This window comes from Hemitrygon akajei, chromosome 11 (genome assembly GCF_048418815.1).
Source record: "Hemitrygon akajei chromosome 11, sHemAka1.3, whole genome shotgun sequence".
Taxonomy (NCBI): domain Eukaryota; kingdom Metazoa; phylum Chordata; class Chondrichthyes; order Myliobatiformes; family Dasyatidae; genus Hemitrygon; species Hemitrygon akajei.
The window spans coordinates 22,005,344-22,023,532 of record NC_133134.1 but is presented as its reverse complement, the minus strand read 5'-3'; the positions used below and the strand labels follow the sequence as shown (position 1 = coordinate 22,023,532).

At 36.1% G+C, this 18,189-nt stretch overlaps 1 protein-coding gene across 5 annotated transcripts in view; it reads left to right on the top strand.

The window, feature by feature from the left end:
- LOC140735381 (ubinuclein-1-like) overlaps positions 1–18,189 on the top strand; it is a 60,772-nt gene that overhangs the window by 19,504 nt on the left and 23,079 nt on the right. For 3 of the 5 annotated variants that reach the window (XM_073060368.1, XM_073060366.1, XM_073060369.1), the window contains exons 2-8: positions 1,729–1,824; positions 3,875–3,970; positions 4,838–4,981; positions 7,847–7,953; positions 9,856–10,321; positions 11,719–11,789; positions 13,470–13,599. In XM_073060368.1, coding sequence (XP_072916469.1) covers positions 1,729–1,824; positions 3,875–3,970; positions 4,838–4,981; positions 7,847–7,953; positions 9,856–10,321; positions 11,719–11,789; positions 13,470–13,599 — 1,110 coding nt within the window. Of the gene's footprint in view, positions 1–1,728; positions 1,825–3,860; positions 3,971–4,837; positions 4,982–7,846; positions 7,954–9,855; positions 10,322–11,718; positions 11,790–13,469; positions 13,600–18,189 lie in introns of those variants that run through there. The other 2 variants (XM_073060367.1, XM_073060370.1) reach the window with 2 other exon arrangements.

Sequence of the window (18,189 nt, the reverse complement as noted above, 5' to 3'; positions counted from 1 at the left end):
ATAGAAAGGGTGCAGAGAAGATTTACAAGGATGTTGCCTGAATTGGGGAGCATGCCTTATGAGAATAGGTTGAGTGAACTTGGCCTTTTCTCCTTGGAGCGACAAAGGATGAGAGATGATCTGATAGAGGTGTACAAGATAATGAGAGGCATTGATCATGTGGATAGTCAGAGGCTTTTCCCCAGGGCTGAAATAGCTAGCACAAGAGGGCATAGTTTTAAGGTGCTTGGAAGTAGATACAGAGAAGATGTTAAGGATAAGTTTTTATGCAGAGAGACGAGAGTGCATGGAATGGGCTGGTGGAGGCAGAAACAGTAGGGTCTTTTAAGAGACTCCTGGATGGATACATGGAGCTTAGAAAAATAGAGAGTTAAAAATAGAATGTAAGCCTAGGTAGTTCTAAAATAAGGAGATGTTTGGCACAGCTTTGTGGGCCAAAGGGCCTGTATTGTGTTGTAGGTTTTCTATGTTTCTATGATTGGAGTTTTATTCTAAGCTTGAATGAAGTAGTAAAAAGGTTGATGAAAAATATGAACTAACAAATGTAAATTGATCAGTTAGTGATCTGTTTACAATGTTTCTGTGATGAGAAGAGCCAGCAAATGCTTTGCAGTTCATTTCTGCTAGTTCTGACATCTTGGTGTTGCAAGCCAAATACTGCTAGGCATAAACAATGCAGTAATTCCAATTAACCTCACCTTTTATAAACTACACATTCCTTGAAATATAAAACATCTCCAGACCTGCACTTGTCTATACATGAAGCAAACTGATGTACTAGGCAGTCCGAGTCATATTCTGTGAATGAGTGTCCTTGTTTCTTGTCACTTTTGTAATTTATTTTTTTATTGAAGTTCATCATCAAATAAACATTTCCATAAGATGTATTTCAGACATTGTACATATATATCATATAATCATATATATCACAAATCTGCACAAAGTATTTATCTGAGGTATACACTTATAGAAAAGAGTGGAAAGAAAAAAACAAGCAAAAGGAAAGAACTATGGACAAGTAGGAAGTGATCTTTTTTTACAACAGATTCATTGATTTGTGAGAATAAAATCAGGCCTATGAGGCATTATGTAGTTAAACCATTTTTCCCAGTATGAATCAAATTGTTCCAGCTTATGGTTAACAGATGCTGTTATCTTCTCCATTTTGTAAATGTCCATTGTAATTTCCATCCATGTATTTAAAGTTGGGCTCTCCTGTGATAACCATTTCCTAGTAAGAGTCTTTTTACCAGCCACCAACAGTATATTCATTAATTATTTATCTCTTTTCAGCCATTCTTGAGGTATATATCCAAAATATATGGTCTTACTCTCTAAGGGTATTTCACATTTAAAGATGTCTTGTAGGGCATTGTGTATCCCCCTCCAATAGTTTTTGATAACAGGGCAGTCCCAAAAAATATGACAATGATTTGCATTTTGATTTCCACAATTTCTCCAGCAAACAGGGAGGTTACTATCATAATGTCACTTTTGACGGAGTTTAGGTTTGGCGACCTATTAAGTTTTCCTTAAGTGCCATCTGGTGGCAGATTCCAGAAAAGCATTGGGTATAGAAATAATTATCATTGTGAATAATGTTTTAAAGTTCTGGAGAACATAAGAATAAATTTGGGGGAAGGGGAAAATTTCATTGCTGTAAAGCAGCACACATAATTTCTTTCCATGGTCTGTTTGGAGTGATGATTTTGTTTTTTTTAATTTTAGAAAGATGGATTGAACAATTATGGTACCCCTTTTAATGATGACAAAAGGGAAGATGAAGAAATTGAGACCTTGGCAAAGAAATTTGAAGAAAAATATGTGAGTTTAGCTTCTTTATTTCTCTTAGTAAGTTATCAAGAAGACAAAATGGCTTTTTAGTACAAAAGGTAATTCCCAAGTGTTTATTTTGTAAGGTGTCTAGAAATCAAACAATAAGGTTGATCATTTGTGGTCTGAATTATCAGGTACAAATTTACTTAAATCTGTAGGGCTCTGTAAAAGTTTTAAATGTAGGGCATGTTGTTTTCTAAAACAAGAATGTTTTTCTGAATCTTTCCATGTATTTGAATTCATTAATCATGAGATGCAATTAGACTTATTGTCATTCAGCACAAAAATTGACCCCCTCACCCCAGTGAGTCCACATCAAAGATCAAGAACCCATTTATCTAATGCTACACTGCTCCCATTTTATTCTTCCCATCAAACTAGTCTTCCCCACGTCTTCTACCTAGCCATGCTGAATTCTGCCTCTCACCTACAAAAGGGGAAATTCACAGTGGCTAATTAACCATAAGTCTGTGAGATGTTGGAATAAGTTGGAGCACCTGGTGGAAGCTCTCAGGGTCACAGGGAAGACAAGCTAATTCCACACAGGCAGCACTAGAAATCAGGATTGAACCTGAAGCTAGCTCTGCCACTCTGCTACCGTTGATAAAATTGGTTTTATCATTTGGTATAGAATGAAAAATTGTGTTTCATTTGTGGTATTTTTTTTAATTGATACATTTCTTTTTCAGATGTGCATGATAGACATGCATTTAGTGTGTTTACCAACAACGTTTAAGTTGTTTTCCCCCCTCCAACACAGAGGTTGCTACTTAGCACATGACTGCTTTTTCATAACTTGTGTACCATTTTTTTAAAAAAAACACACAAATGTGCAGTTGCCCAGCCTGCTTCTATGATAATTTTTTGTAGTGTAATGACATGATGGTTATGTTGGTGGGGTTATGATTTAGAGACCTAGAAATGTGTTCAATCCATCTGTGGCGAATGGAGAATTCAGATTCAAAAAAATCTATTGAATGTCCATTGAGGATAATGGCATCCTTGTCGAAGTTGACCTTTACTGATCTAGACACCCTGCAATTTAGTTAGCTTAATCCATAAATGATCTAGGAAGCCATCACCTTCTCAAAGCAAATAGGACATAATAAATGCTTGTCTTTCTGGCTGCTAGTGTAAAAGAGTAGAAAAAAACATATAGAACTTTGATTGAGAAAACAATCCAAAAGCTCCAGAAGTGCAGCAGCACTTGGGAACATTGTGATGCAAGTTTACTGATATATTCATGGCAATAAACAATGAAAAAGACTGAAGCTTACAAATGTAAGTTGATAATCTAATGACAAATTCCAGTGACACACTTTTTGTATTGTATGTCTAAAAGTGATCCTTAATCTCTCTTGAAATATCCAACCATAAGTGTCATTGCTATTCTGTCAGATATTGCTATCAAGCAGTTAGAAATAGACTCTAAATAAAAGTGATATGAGCAAAACAGCAACTTTAAAAAAAATTAGTTTAGAAATAATTTAACTCTGATTGTACTTCAGAACTTTTCACTTCCTTGTTTATTTCTAAACTTGCTGGACCTTACTGCCTGTTATTATTAATTATTGCCATAATACTCGAGGAGATTTTCATTAATTGAAAGCTGTTACAATCTGAATAGCAAGCCACAAGATCATTCTTCTATCCTGGTATAATTTTATATCAACTATATTTTATATCAATTTGTTTTATATAGCACAAGGATCCTTGTAACCCACACTCTTAACTTGAACTTGGGTTTTGTCTATTAGGCTGGATGTCAACCCCATTGTTCACAGTATCAGAGCTTTTGTCTCCAGTTGCCAGGACTGGAATGTGATTTGAACTTTAACAATTCTGATTGGGTGGTTTTTTTTGAGAAGTGCAATTGTCTGTAAACTAACAGGTTGCAGCACTCCAACATTCAGAATTCAGTGATGAGAAGTTGTTTTCCCTTAACTGCATGAAATGAGAGTGAAATCTGATTGATTTAAAAAATATTAACACCATTACAATTAATGAAGTCTGTTCATGTATAGTTTTTACTTTTTAGGGCCCAAAAAAACGTAGGAAGGATCGTATCCAAGATCTTATCGACATGGGTTATGGATATGATGAAACTGACCCATTTATAGATAACTCAGAAGCTGTAAGTATAATTAATTAATATCATCAGTAAGCAACAGTGATAAGTCAAAGTAAATAAAGCACTTTATTGTTTGGATGTAAAAAGTAGTAATCAAATGAATTTTTCTTTCAACTATTTACTTGTAGCTTGCACTCAGTGGAGTACTCTAGCTTAAATACACAATGTTTGAAGCAAACATCACTGTTCTTCTGCAACTTAGAATAGTCGTTCAGTATCCCAGCAAAACACCTTCAGAATTTTTGTGTTCTTCTGTTCTGTAACTTTTTGCTATATTCATTATTTTTTTAAGTAATATAAAACCCACATAAGAGCAAACACCAAGTTGAGTGAAAACTTTTGAAAAACAGCACTTGTGTTCTCACGGTTGGTTTTGTTCATCTTTAAATTTGTGAGCTACAACCTTTGCTTCTCAACTACTCATTCAGCACTTCCACAAGAAGAAATTTCTTGAACCAGAGAGAGTGAATCTTGGGAACACTGCTCAAGTGGAACCCAGAAGACATTGTTTTTGCATATATTGAAGAAAGGTTGATTTTTTTGGATATTAAGAGAATCAAAGGGATTCAGTCGGGGAATGGGTGCTAATATAAAAGATCAATCTTGATCTTATTGAATGACAGATAAGATTGAATCAAAAGACAAAGTGCCACTTGTAATAATTGAACAGCTTCTACACTGCCATCATTAATGTACATAATTCATGTTTTTCTCCATCTTCCTCCTCAAACTCTTCAGCAGTTTGAAACTTGTTTACTGATTTGAAATACTTTAATCAAAAAGAGAATTTTTTAAAAAATCAGATGGAAAGTCTCTATATGAATTGAATGGCCTGGCCACCTAATGTCATCTCTCTTTGTGGTGCTTTAGTACGATGAACTTGTTCCAGCCTCCTTGACCACTAAGTTGGGTGGTTTTTACATTAATAGTGGAACTTTGCAGTTCCGTCAAGCGTCTGAATCGGATGGGGATGATGACTTTGCAAAGGACAAGAAAAAGACAAAATCTCCAAAGGTGAGCAAAAGTCAATGACACAATGTTATATTTTTCACAGCTAATTTGTTATATTAGTCCTTCGGATTTTATCTTAGAGTAAAGGTTGATGTATGGTTATCAAAACCTATAAATCTTTACACAGAAAAGTGTTTGGCTCATCGCAAGCTTGTTATTGTTTAGATAAAATGAATGGCTTTAAATAAACATCTTTTCACACCCTTTGTGAAAATTAGTAATTGAGAATAGTAATTGTGACTTCCTTGGAAATAAAATCCCACTTAAAATCTACCCCTTTATAATCTGAAAAACCTTGCTTGGTTTCTCTCTTTCCCTTTTCTAATTCAGTGCAAAATAATCTGAAGATCTTTGATTCGGCCTATTATAAGACCATAAGACATTGGAACAGAATTAGGCCATCTGGCCCATCGAATCTGCTCCACCATTCAATCATGGCTGATCTTTTTTTCTCCTCCTCAAACCCAGTTCCCAGACTTCGCCCCGTAATCTTTGATGCCATGTCCAGTCAAGAACCCAAGAACCTGTCAATCTCTGCCTTAAATACACTCAATGACCTGACCTCCACAGCTGCATGTGGCAACAACTTCCACAAATTCACCACCCTTTGGCTAAAGCAATTTTTCCGCATCTGTTTTGATAGGGCGCGTCTCTACCTTGAGGCTATGCCTTCTTGTCCTAGACTCTCCCACCATGGGAAAACATCCTTTCCACATCTACTCTGTCTAGGCATTTCAGCATTCAAAATGTTTCAATGAGATCCCATCTCATCCTTCTGAATTCCAGTGTGTACAGACCCAGAGCCATCAAACGTTCCTCATAACCCTTTCATTCCTGGAATCATCCTTGTGAACCTCCTCTCCAATGCCAGCACATTTTTTCTAAGATGAGTTTAATACAGACAAGTGTGAGGTATTGCACTTTGGAAGGAAAAACCAAGGTAGAACATACAAGGTAAATGGTAGGGCACTGAGGAGTGCAGTAGAACAGAGGGATCTGGCAATACAGATACATAATTCCCTAAAAGTGGCATCACAGGTAGATAGGGTAGTAAAGAGAGCATTTGGTACATTGGCCTTTATAAATCAAAGTATTGAGTATGAGAGTTGGAATGTTATGGTGAGGTTGTATAAGGCATTGGTGAGGCCGAATTTGGAGTATTGTGTGCAGTTTTGGTCGCTGAATTACAGGAAGGATATTAATAAGGTTGAAAGAGTGCAGAGAAGGTTTACAAGGATGTTGCCGGGACTTGAGAAACTGAGTTACAGAGAAAGGTTGAAAACGTTAGGACTTTATTCCCTGGAGTGTAGAAGAATGAGGGGAGATTTGATAGAGGTATATAAAATTCTGATGGGTATAGATAGAGTGAATGCAAGCAGGCTTTTTCCACTGAGGCTAGGGGAGAAAAAAACCAGAGGACATGGGCTAAGGGTGAAAGGGGAAATGTTTAAAGGGAACATTGGAGGAGCTTCTTCACACAGAGAGTGGTGGGAGTGTGGAATGAGCTGCCAGATGAAGTGGTAAATGCGGGCTCACTTTTAACATTTAAGAAAAACTTGGACAGGTACATGGATGAGAGGAGTCTGGAAGGATATGGTCCAGACACAGGTCAGTGGAACTAGGCAGAAGAATGGTTTGGCACAGCCAAGAAGGGCCAAAAGGCCTGTTTCTGTGTTGTAATGTTCTCTGGTTCTATGAGGGGCCCAAAACTGTTCACAATACTCAAGGTAAGGTCTCACCAGTGTCTAATAAGGCCTTGCATCACATCCTTGCTCTTGTATTCTAGACCTCTTGAAATGAATGCTAACATGGCATTTGCCTTTCTCACCACCAACTCAACTCAAGTTATCTTTCAGGGTGTTCTGCACAAGGTCTCCCAAGTCCCTCTGCATCTCGGATTCCTGGATTTTCTCCCCATTTCAGAAACAGTCCGCACATTTATTTCTACTGCCAAAGTGCATGACCATGCATTTTCCAACATTGTATTTCATTTGCCACTCTCTTGCCCTTTCTCCTAATCTGTCTAAGTCCTTCTGCATCCTACCTGTTCCCTCAACACTATCTGCCCCTCCACCAATCTTAGTGTCATCTGCAAACTTGGCAGCAAATCCATCTATTCCATCATTTAAGTCATTTATATACAGCATAAAAAGAAACTGTCCCAGCACAGACCCCTATGGAACACCACTAGTCACTAGCAGCCAACCAGAAAAGGATCATTTTATTCCCACTCGCTGCCTCCTACCAATCAGCCAATGCTCTAACCATGTTAGTAACTTTCCAGTAATTGTCTTCAACTCCTAGCACAATGGTGATAAATCTTCAATATGCTTTTGTACTTTTAAAATCCTTTAAAAATTAATGTTCAGTTTGTATAAAATAGCGTTAAGTCATAATTTAAAATTGTATGTTCGTGCTTTTAAACTTTGAATTTTTAATTTTCCTGGTCAAACAAAATTAAATAACTAAAGAACAATGTTAGCATTGAGTTATGAACTATAAGTATCCATGCAAATCTTCTGAACAATCTTTTTTGCCTTTATTGTAATTTTGATTTTATACGCAACAAACAGCAAGCATTTCCTCTAGGACATGTTATCTTGAAAGAGTAAATTTCTTGATTTGATGAGAGTATTTCCTCGTAACCCCTTAACCTTTATTACACTGACTTTCTATCCAAGCTTTGAGACAATCTATCAGCTAAATACTTCAAGCACCTATTTTCCCAATGACTGGACATGTCAATGGTATAAGGGTTGAAGCTGCTAACACACAATATTAAAATTAATATATGTGGATGTCAATCATTTATTGCATCTTGGTTCACCTGATATCTTCATTGTTTTCATACTCTTTGTTTTGTAAAAGAAACGGAAGTTAAAAGAAGGAAATGAAAAGATAAAGAAAAGGAAGAAAGATGATGGGCATGAAAAAGATAAGAAATCTCAAAAATCAAAAATTTCTAAACAGTCTGGGTAAGTTGTGTAAAATTTTAAAAATATGCTTTACATAATAAGCAACGTAGCACTAATAGTTGAATAAGGTAGTAATGCCAGCAGTTTACTTTGTAGATCCACGTAAGAAATATTGTGTTGTATGGTATTGCAGTCACTTGGTCATATTTTATCGTCACCTTCTCAAACTTGGGTACAGGGTGAATTAGATGAAGTAGAATTGACTATAATGGTTCAACTTCTAAATATTTAAAAGAATGCTGAATATGCTGTGGCATTACATCTTCATTTTAAAAAAAGTTCTCTGGATACTAATTCTTGGTCACGAGCAATAGCTTGTTCTTTCCTTGAGGAGAAATGTAAATAAAGCAGGCAAGTTGAATTAGTACACTTTACTGCCACTTGTTAACCCTGTTATTCAAGTTTTACTAATTGAACTTTAGATACTGTGTAGGTGGGAAGTTTTTTTTTGTGATGGTCTTCAGAACTAAATTTAATGAGAAGTCAAAAGCAGAATTAAGCAACAGTTATACAGACATGCTGAATGAGCCAAAATGAATTTTTCTCGTAAGTTGCAATTGTATTAGCATACTTTCAGAATGTAATATATTCCAGAACTTAGCTCTGATTTTTCAGGTGTAGATTCAAGATTGTTTAATATAATTTTCAGTACATAAGCATAAAGCAGAACAAAGTAATTGTTACTCTGGATCCAGTGCAGCACAAAAACAAGATAAAGAGCACAATAATAAAAACAACACAACAAATATAAATACTTAAGACGGCTTGTATGCATTGTTTGTTTGTCCATAAAATGATGATAGGCTCAGGAGTTAAAGTTAAAGTCTGTCCCGAGCCTTATAGGCTCATCAGGCCAGTGCTTAAGCCAGTTTCCATGGCATGAAGCGACTGAGAGTACAAGACATTGAGGAAGAGGTTATATGTTTGACACCAGGCTTCAAGCTCTAATACCTCCTTCTCTGTAGGCCATCTCATCATTGTTAGTGATAAGCCCCGTCACTGCCACGTCATCAGCAAGTTTGTCAATGTGATTACTCGGGTGTTTGGCTGTGTAGTCATGTGAGCAGGGTGTACAGCAAAGGGCTCAGTACATAGCCCTGGGGGTACTCATGTTGAGGATAATGGGGAGGGAGGAGCAGTTGTGTAATGTGGAATAATGAAAAGTTTCAAATCAAAATTAATCTCTGAACAAATAGTATGGCCAACTGTTTCCCTTCTATGTCTACAGAAAAATGTCTTGACTGTTCTTGCAATTGGTGTACATACTGAGAATGTTGCTGCTTAACCTTAACCAATTTTTCCTCAGTGTGTTTGGAAACTGACTTGGAGTGATATGGTTGTTTTCAGTCACAGAACATATTGATTTGTTCCAACTCTGCTTCAAGCTCAATAAAGTTTGCTAATCTCTAATATTAATCTGCAAAGCCTTGTATTTTTGTTAGGGGCTAAATTCTGTGCATCCATTAAACATTTTGTAGAATAGGAAGTAAGCAGCAAATTAAGAAAATTAATTTCGTCTTTGTAAGTGATTTGATACAGGCTGCAGAATTGAAAGGAATGTGATCAACCTGCTTTTGTTGTCTATTGCAACAAGTGATGCTTTCAAAGGGGGGAAAATGACACACATTCTCTCCCTTGCAGAATTAGGATCTAAGTATCAAGTGACTTGATTCAGAGTTTGAGACTAAGTCTGAAAGTCTCACAATTGTTTCATATGTTGTCTTTCATTTCATATCATGCAAAGTTTCAGGTAAAACTGACATTTTTTAATGAAACTTTGAGTATTTAATTGATGTAAGAAGTCCTTTGTTGAACACATGGAAAACATGAGTTCAAACGTTGCTGTTATTCTGGATGTTCCTTGCTGTTATTCGTCAGTGATATTTGATGTTTTCTAATCAGCAGGATAATGCCACTGAATGTCAATAAAGAAGAAAAAAAGAAGAAGAAAAAGTACATGGGGGCATTAGGTGTGAGAGAAATGTTAAAAAAATTTGAGAAGGAGAAAGAAGCTTTGAAGAAACGAGAGGATGTGAAGAACTTGCCAATCTTACAGACGGCAGCTGTTGCTTCTCTCAAAACTGACAGTAGCTCAGTAAACAACATTTCAGATCCTTTGCTTTCACTTATTGGATCTGCTAATGATGGTGATCTTCTAGATGTAGCCAGAACTGTGGATCTCGAAATAGATCTAGACCGTCTTCTGAATGACTCACCCCCAGGCAGTCCCCTTAATGATTTTGATGATGGGAGTGATCCTCTTCCTACTCTACAGCACTCAGCAATGGGGCAGATACCAAAGCAGGTGCCAACATTGCCTGAAGGACTTCCTTCACTACTAGAAAAATGCATCAAAGAACTAACACAGGTAAGACCCTCCAGAAATATTTAACCCATTGGAGTAAAGAAGTCAATGTATATAAGATGCTCAAAGCAAATGTGTCCAAGCATTTATCTTCAAAAGCTATAGGAATGTATACTGAGGATGCATGAAAGTCCACATAACATACAAATTGTTCTTATTAAGTTAGATTCATAGAACACTACAGCAGAGGAACATGCCTTCGACACATCTAGTCTGTGTTGAACTATTAATCTGTGTAGTTCCATCAACCTGAATCCAACCATAACCCTCCAAAATCCCCTCTCATCCGTGTATCCATTTAGATTTCTTAAATGTTGAAATCAAATCTTAATCCATCACTTCTGCAGTTCATTCCACACTCTCACCACCCTCTGAATGAAGGAACTCCCCCGCATATTGTCCTTAAACACTTCAGCTTTCACCCTTAACCCATGACCTCTACTTCTAGTCTCACCCAACCTCAGTGGAAAAAAGCCTGATTGCATTTACCCTATCTATACCCTTCATTGTATCATAATTTAAATTGTATCTCACGCTAATGATGCTAAAAGATATTGGTAATTCTGCTGCTATGTTTTTGCCATCAGTGTTGAGCATAAGTATTACTCATTCAAAACTTCCAGCCCCATTCGGAATGGAAAAGTAAAAGAATTGCTTGCCTTGGTTTTGGGAGCTAGATCATTATGGCTTGGATCAAATGCAATATGTGAACTGAAAGTTGTATCTATACTGATACTATACTGCATTCTTCCTGAAGGTTAGCAACCAGGTTTTACTCTTAGAAACTAAGGTGATTAAGATACAGTGTGTGTTTTTTTAAAAAAAACTGTGTCCCATTTAAAGTTCTCTCTCCCTCCCAGTTGCCTTGTTGTACTGAATGTTAAAGTATGCACCTCTATATGGAAGCATCATACCAATTCAGCTGTGACTTTGACTGTTTTGGTTGTGAAAGGTAATGGGGAAGTAATGCTTTTGGGGTGTAGTTAAAACCAATATCTGTATTGTAAACTTGCTTCAAATTACAGGATGATTGTGAAGCTGTGTTCTCATTACTATTCTAAAAGCATATGCAGACATTATGAGTGAGATGTTCATTAACGTCGGTGTTATTCCGTGTACGAGCAAACAATCAGTTGAAGTTGTATTTTTTGTCACCTGGAGTAACCAGGTAGGAAAATTAGTATGGTTGCTCTTGCTGTTAGCACCATCTGTACTAGTTGTTAAATGCTCAAGTATGCTGAGTATTTAGGCAGGCAAACTGAAGTGGGCAACATCAGAAATCCATTGTTTATTTCTTGATTCAAACAGCAGGAACAATTTAGTTTGCAGCTGATATTTTCTGAATTAAACAATGTCACTGGTTAGAGAGGGAAAGTGTTGATGCTATTTTTGTCCCGTAGGCTGCTAAAGCATCAGAAGGCGAGGGGAAGCAGAAATTCTTCACGCAGGATGTCAATAATATTCTACTAAAGTGAGTAGTAGATTAGAATAAATGATAATTGTGGCAAATAGTTTTCTTTTAAAATATGTTGGTCTTTTCTCTTTTTTTAAAAAAAATCAGTGAGCATTGACCTAATTAATTTAAAATGGAGATGACTTTATAAAAGATGCAGAAAATACGTTACCACTTTGGACTGTTCAGAACTGGGGAACATTTAAGATTTTCACCTGTACTCCTTATTGGATTTGTGAACATTCATTTTGGAATAGTTAATATGAATTGCACAGGTGTTTATAAAATAAAACTGGATAAGTATATTTGGGGGAAAAAGAAACGAAAGCTAATGCTGATAGCACTTAATCATTGAAGTGTGAGGAAGTTTTGAGCTGAATGACGTATGTTGATGCTGTAATTTCTATTTAATTAAGTTTATTATCAAAAATGAAGCAAAAATAACTTGTTAAATGAGTAATGAATTTGAACGGAAAGGACAACTGGAAGTTGTCCAGATTAAAAATATTGCTCAACGTCAGACTTGCCAGTTGCTAATTTCAGAACTAATTCCGAACTACAGGAAAAGAGAACACTTTTATTTCTACCAAGAAACAGCAAGTGTTTATTTTGATAAATCTGAGATCTATTTTTCATTCTTGTTGCATGTCAAAGTATTTTTAAGGGCATCGATATCCGATCAGAAATCTAGACTTTTTGCTATTTGATTAGTTCCACAAACCAAAACTCGTATATTCCTATTTCCAGACTGTATTGTGCAGACATGTTCGAAGGTTTGAAGATTTATTATCAATGTATGTATGCAGAATACAGCTCTGGGATTTGTCTTCCCCAGATAGCCATAAAACACAGAAAACCATAGAAGTAGTTGAAAGAAAGGCATCTGTTCCCCTCCCCCACATGAAAAGAAAAAGAAACAAAAACTCACAAACCCCAGATCACCCATACAGAGAAACAACAAGAACATCAAATCCCAAATCCCCCAGCCCACTAATTAGCAACAAGTAAGAAAAAACAGGAACACAAAAAAAACATAGAACTGAAAAAGGCCAATATGAACTACATTTAGTTTGTATTAAATTAAAAATATCTCATTTCTCCGTAAAATGGTATTAAATAATATACTGTAAATTAGAGCAAAGTTATTCATTCAGTGAGCATACCAGAAATATAGATAAGCACTGTAAATGTGTTTCATCTAATTTGTCTGCAGGACAGTTCCCCAGGGTGACCTATTCACTTTGCTTGAATTTTGATATGGATTGTCAGCATGCTCCAGGAGTTCTATTTTGTAGAACCTGCCTCCATGTTTCAGTTGTTAAACTGCAATCCTTATGCACCCCAGAGAACTGGTATCAATGAAATCTTTTAATATATATATATTACCCAGTTTTACATACACTTGTACTATGATTAAAAGAAATTGCTGGGGTGGCAAAAGTGGTTTCTTGCCATTTAAATGCTTGCTGGATAAAACAGATAGTTTCTATTCTAGAGACTATTAGCTACAGAGTTCTTACAATCTCAGTGCTATTTGAACTGCCATATTTAAAACAAAATTGTCTCATGATGGATATATGCAGTGTAATAGCTAAAATAGAAAATTTGGATGATTTCTTTTTTGTTTCAATTATAAGGTACTCCGTCAAGAAAACTTGCTGTACACTGAATCTATTTATAATGTGTTTGTGCTTTCAGTATTGAGCTACAGTCCCGTGAATTGAATAGTCAGGCCCGCTCTGGGGTTTATGCACACCTGGCATCCTTCTTACCATGTAGTAAGGACACACTGGTCAAAAGGGCAAAGAAACTGCACATGAATGAGCAGGTAACTAACACAAGAGCTAGTCTTCTAGATATTAAATCCATTTGTGCAAATATAATTCTTGTCTTGAGGTTAGGAAAGCATTGTCTATAAAACTAAATAGTTGCAATGTAATTTTTTTTTACCATCTGTAACAAGCCAATGGTGTATAATTACAACTGAGGACAGCATAATATTTTTCCCTATATATAAGAATTTTCTATTACTAGATTGATTTATTGCCTATAAATTTCAAAGCATGGAGTCTACCATCTATTATGGTCACAAAAATAAATAATTTTGTCACTAACCTCAAGTGTTGCTACATCCAAAACATCACTTAACTCCATCGTGGTCACTATTCATCTGCTTCTGAAATCCTCATTTATTATCTCTCAGCTTGACTACTCTTAATTCGGCTGGCTGTTTCCATGTTGCACCAAGTCCAATGAATGGCTCCCTTGATTTTAAAATACTCGTGCTAGTTTTCAAGTTTTGCCATCGCTGTGTCTGTACCTTCTCGCTCTGATCTCCTCACATCCCGCAAACCTCCCCATGTATCTGCATCCTCTAATTTTGATCTCTTGATGAACTTGAAGAGAACGGCTTCACGATTGACTGTTTCTTCAGTTAGCGAGATCCTAAACTCTGGAATTCCCTTTCTAAAATTAATTATGCTTGCATATCCCTTTCTTCCTTTTAAGATTTGTATAAATAGGCTAATTTAGTTTAATGGTGCCTTGAGTCATTTTGCAACATTATATATTAGCACAGATCTACTTTTTGAAAAATCTAATTTGCATAGTGTTCATCGGAACTTAGAAGGATTTATTTTTCATCCAGTATGTTCCAGTTGCCTATGAATTAAGTGCATTTTTCACTGATGCCTAGGAGTAGATCTCTGTGGTTGAAAAATGTGTTAATGCTCAGTGATTTTTGTTCTGATTAAAAGATTTGCTTCATTTTATGCTTAAGTCAAATCACCTGAAGTTTCACTGATGGCCTGTCGCCTCAACTTTACCCAGCTATCAGCTGCATGATCTCGCATATTTCTAATTTGTGTAAGACTTTTTGTATCAACATTGTTTTGACTGTTTATCACATGCAGAAGCAACACATTTGTAACAATAATTATTGGATCCAATACGTGCTGATTAATATCCAAATTGACATTTTTTTTCTCACATGATTTTCTTGCAAACTTCCATTATAATTAGCTAAGCAATCAAAAAATTTGTTGTGTCTTATCCAGGAATACAAACTCCTAATCTAGACTAACATCACTATGCTTGTATGGTTGCTGTTGACCCTTGAATGAATTATCAAAGAGAGGCAAGAACTCAGTGATCTTTTTTCAGCACAGGTCTTTCTTAAGGAGCAGTAGGATTCTTTAATTATTCTGACCTATAGCCTCAAGAACTGTTTAAAGATAGAACAAATTCATCATTTATCTCATTGCTGTTGGATGTTGTTTGCAGAGAACTACTGGAATGTTCACTTACATTACACCATAGAGTAAGTTACTAGCTCAATCTACGTGATCTGGTGCTGTACCAGTACAATGATTATTATGACAAATGACTTCAATTCTGTAGTTTTATTACATGTACTTCAGATCGTAATTATTTTTGCGGTAGAAAATATCGGAGAATTCGAAGTACTATTTCAAATACTGTAGGCTTAATAGTAACTTAATAGTTGCATGATTGAAGCAAAAGCTCCCATAATATTCAATACTTGAATATCAAAACTATAGTACCCTTCTGCAGTTTAGGATACAGAGCTCAAGATAACATGTTAATCTGTTCTTGGCCTGGGATTATTCCCTTTGTATTCCCATGATATTATATGTCCTTTAATCTATAAATTGATTTGGCTTCAGAAATGTTATCAGTCTGCTGACAACCACTAATATCTTCAAGTGGTTAAATTCCAGATCATCACTGCACACAACTGGGACTTGCTTACTTTCTATCAACCAAAAAGTAGTAATTCAATTAAATAAAACGTGCTTCTGCAAGGTAGAATCCATGGGAAACATTCAATTGTTCAACTGGCTGACGGCAAGACATTGTAAGCCTGAGTCACAATCTGAGTTTGTTGATGTTAATGTTCAGTAATTAAGTGTATTGTTTGAATATTCATGAAGATGATTGTGATCTATATTGGAGGGCCTGGCATGAGAATTGTTAGTAGGAAACAATATAGTACTTTAGCTGGTTTCTAAGAAAATAGTAGCCTGGAGTTATAGTTGTAGAGCACTGGACATATTTTTTATATCAAACAGTTGTTTTGAAGTGCATTACAGTGTTGGTATTCTACCAATCTCTCAGATTTTAATTTTTAATTCACTGTACATTTAATCATGAGTAATATAGCTGATAAGATTGACTGGGTGGATTTTTTTTGGGCCAGCACAAACAATGTACAGAATTCCTTTTTCTGGTGTATAATTGTAGATTGTAGTAATTGCTGATAGTATTGCCATTAGATGGGTGGTTAACAAGGATAGTAAGACCTTTTATCTGTCTCTCAGCAAATTCTGCATTTTTTGCATTGCCCTGCTTCTAAATCTGTTCTGAAATTCCAAGTGATAATAGATACAGTAATTAATTCAATTTTCTGTGCCTCAACTGGTTACAAAGGCTTCTGCAAGAAACTTAGCATTGTGCCATGTTGGATGTTAACATCCCATATCAACCTGCACAAATTCATAATTTTGTCTGTTCTTTGTCTCATTCCCATACAACAACCCCTCTCCAGGCTGCTTGCTAGCACAACATTGTGTTGGGTGGACTTTCACCAAAGAGCCTTTTTCCATGCTGCATAACTCTATGACTCTATATTGAACTTACCTAGCCTTTTCCATCACTTTTTTTGGTTTGGGTGTTAGATTTTGTAGTTGTAGTCTGATACAACTGTTGATTTGAAATTCTCAGCCGGAACAGTGCTAGTTTTGGAAAAATTTAAATTAATTCATCCATTAAGGTTTATGATTTAGTGAATGATAAAATTATGAATTACTATTAATTTTGTCCTAGTTATCTATGATCGACAATGTTCTGTTTGTCTTGTGAGAAAAGTTTTTATTCACTTGGACATCTGGGTGGTGCTGGCATTTATTGTCCCTTGAAAAGATGGTGGTTGGCCACTTGCAGTAGCTGGTTATGATGTTGGTATCAGAAAGTGCCATTGCGTTAAAAGGTCTGCCTGTTAAATGGTGGAGTAGGTACACAGCTGAATGAATGACTCCTGAAGTGCAAAGCAGTCAATATAACTAAAGACCCCACGCACCCTGGGCATGCTCTTTTCTCTCATTCCCATCATCAGAAGATACAAAACCCTGAAAACATGTACAGCTGAAGTCAATGAGAGTTATGGCCTTGGATCTTGTTGTCTACCTGCACTGAACTTTCTCTGTAACTGTCGCATCTTATTTTGCAATCTTATTATTTTCTCTTGTGCCACCTCAATGCACTATTATATTGAAATGAGCAGTATGCAAGACAACTTTTTCATTGCACCTTGATGCAGTGAAATAATAAACCAATTTACCAATCTTGTTTTTTTTCTATCTGCATTCAGGAAGGCAAAGGCTTTTAGGTGTAAGAATTGGGACGTCGTATTAGTTAGGTTGCATTTAGAATATCATGTACAATTCTGGTCACCACACTACAGAAAGGATGTAGTAGCATTAAAAAGAGTTCAAAAGATAGTGAATAATATATTGTCTGGTATGGGGGGAGCTGTTATTAAGAAAGACTTCACTGTCATATTATCCTTATCATTAAAAACTTGTGATTTCAAACTTCATGTGAGGCTCTGAGCAGCTAAACAGTGCAGTACTAAGGCAGTCTCATGGATGAACCTACCTTGGGAGATTGGTTAAACAGAGATCATGCTATGCAAAATTTACCCCTCAACCAACATCAAAAATCAATTACTTGATTATCTTTTTCTGGAACCCTTCAGTTTGTACAGTTGCAGCCAATTGGTTATTATGCTTTTACTATACTGCAAATGTTGAGGAATTTTGCTTACAAAAAAAAATCCAAAAGGGAGGAATATATATTTCCGTAGTAACTTTGGCATTCTGAAGAGGTCCCATTGTGCTTCATTTGCCAGTGAATTATTTTTGAAGTGTGTTCACTTGTTACGTAGGGAATCACAACACACAGGAAGACTGCACCAATAGCAATGAGATAAATGATCAGGTCATTTACTTTCTTTAGCATGGTACAGGTTATGAGAGAAAATCTGGATTGGGCTCAGACCGAGATCTTACATTTTATGCAAGGCTCCATGGTGCCATGTTTACTTGTGTGTTTCTGAAAGGGAATTAGGGAAGTCTGTACTGTAACTTTCCCTCACCTGTTTTTGAAACCTTTTCTAATAGTGTTTTATGTTGTAGAAAAAAATGTAGTTACAAAATTTAAATTAAGAAATGGAATGTGAGGTTTTAGTGAGTTAATGTCTTGAAATGCTGTTTAATTGGGTTAAGCAATGGAGAGATGTAAACTCTTTGATTTGTGAAATGAGATCTGCCAGCATAAAACCATTGCAAATACAGTAGAGATGTAATTGGCTGCACCTGATGTAGGATCTGGTTATATA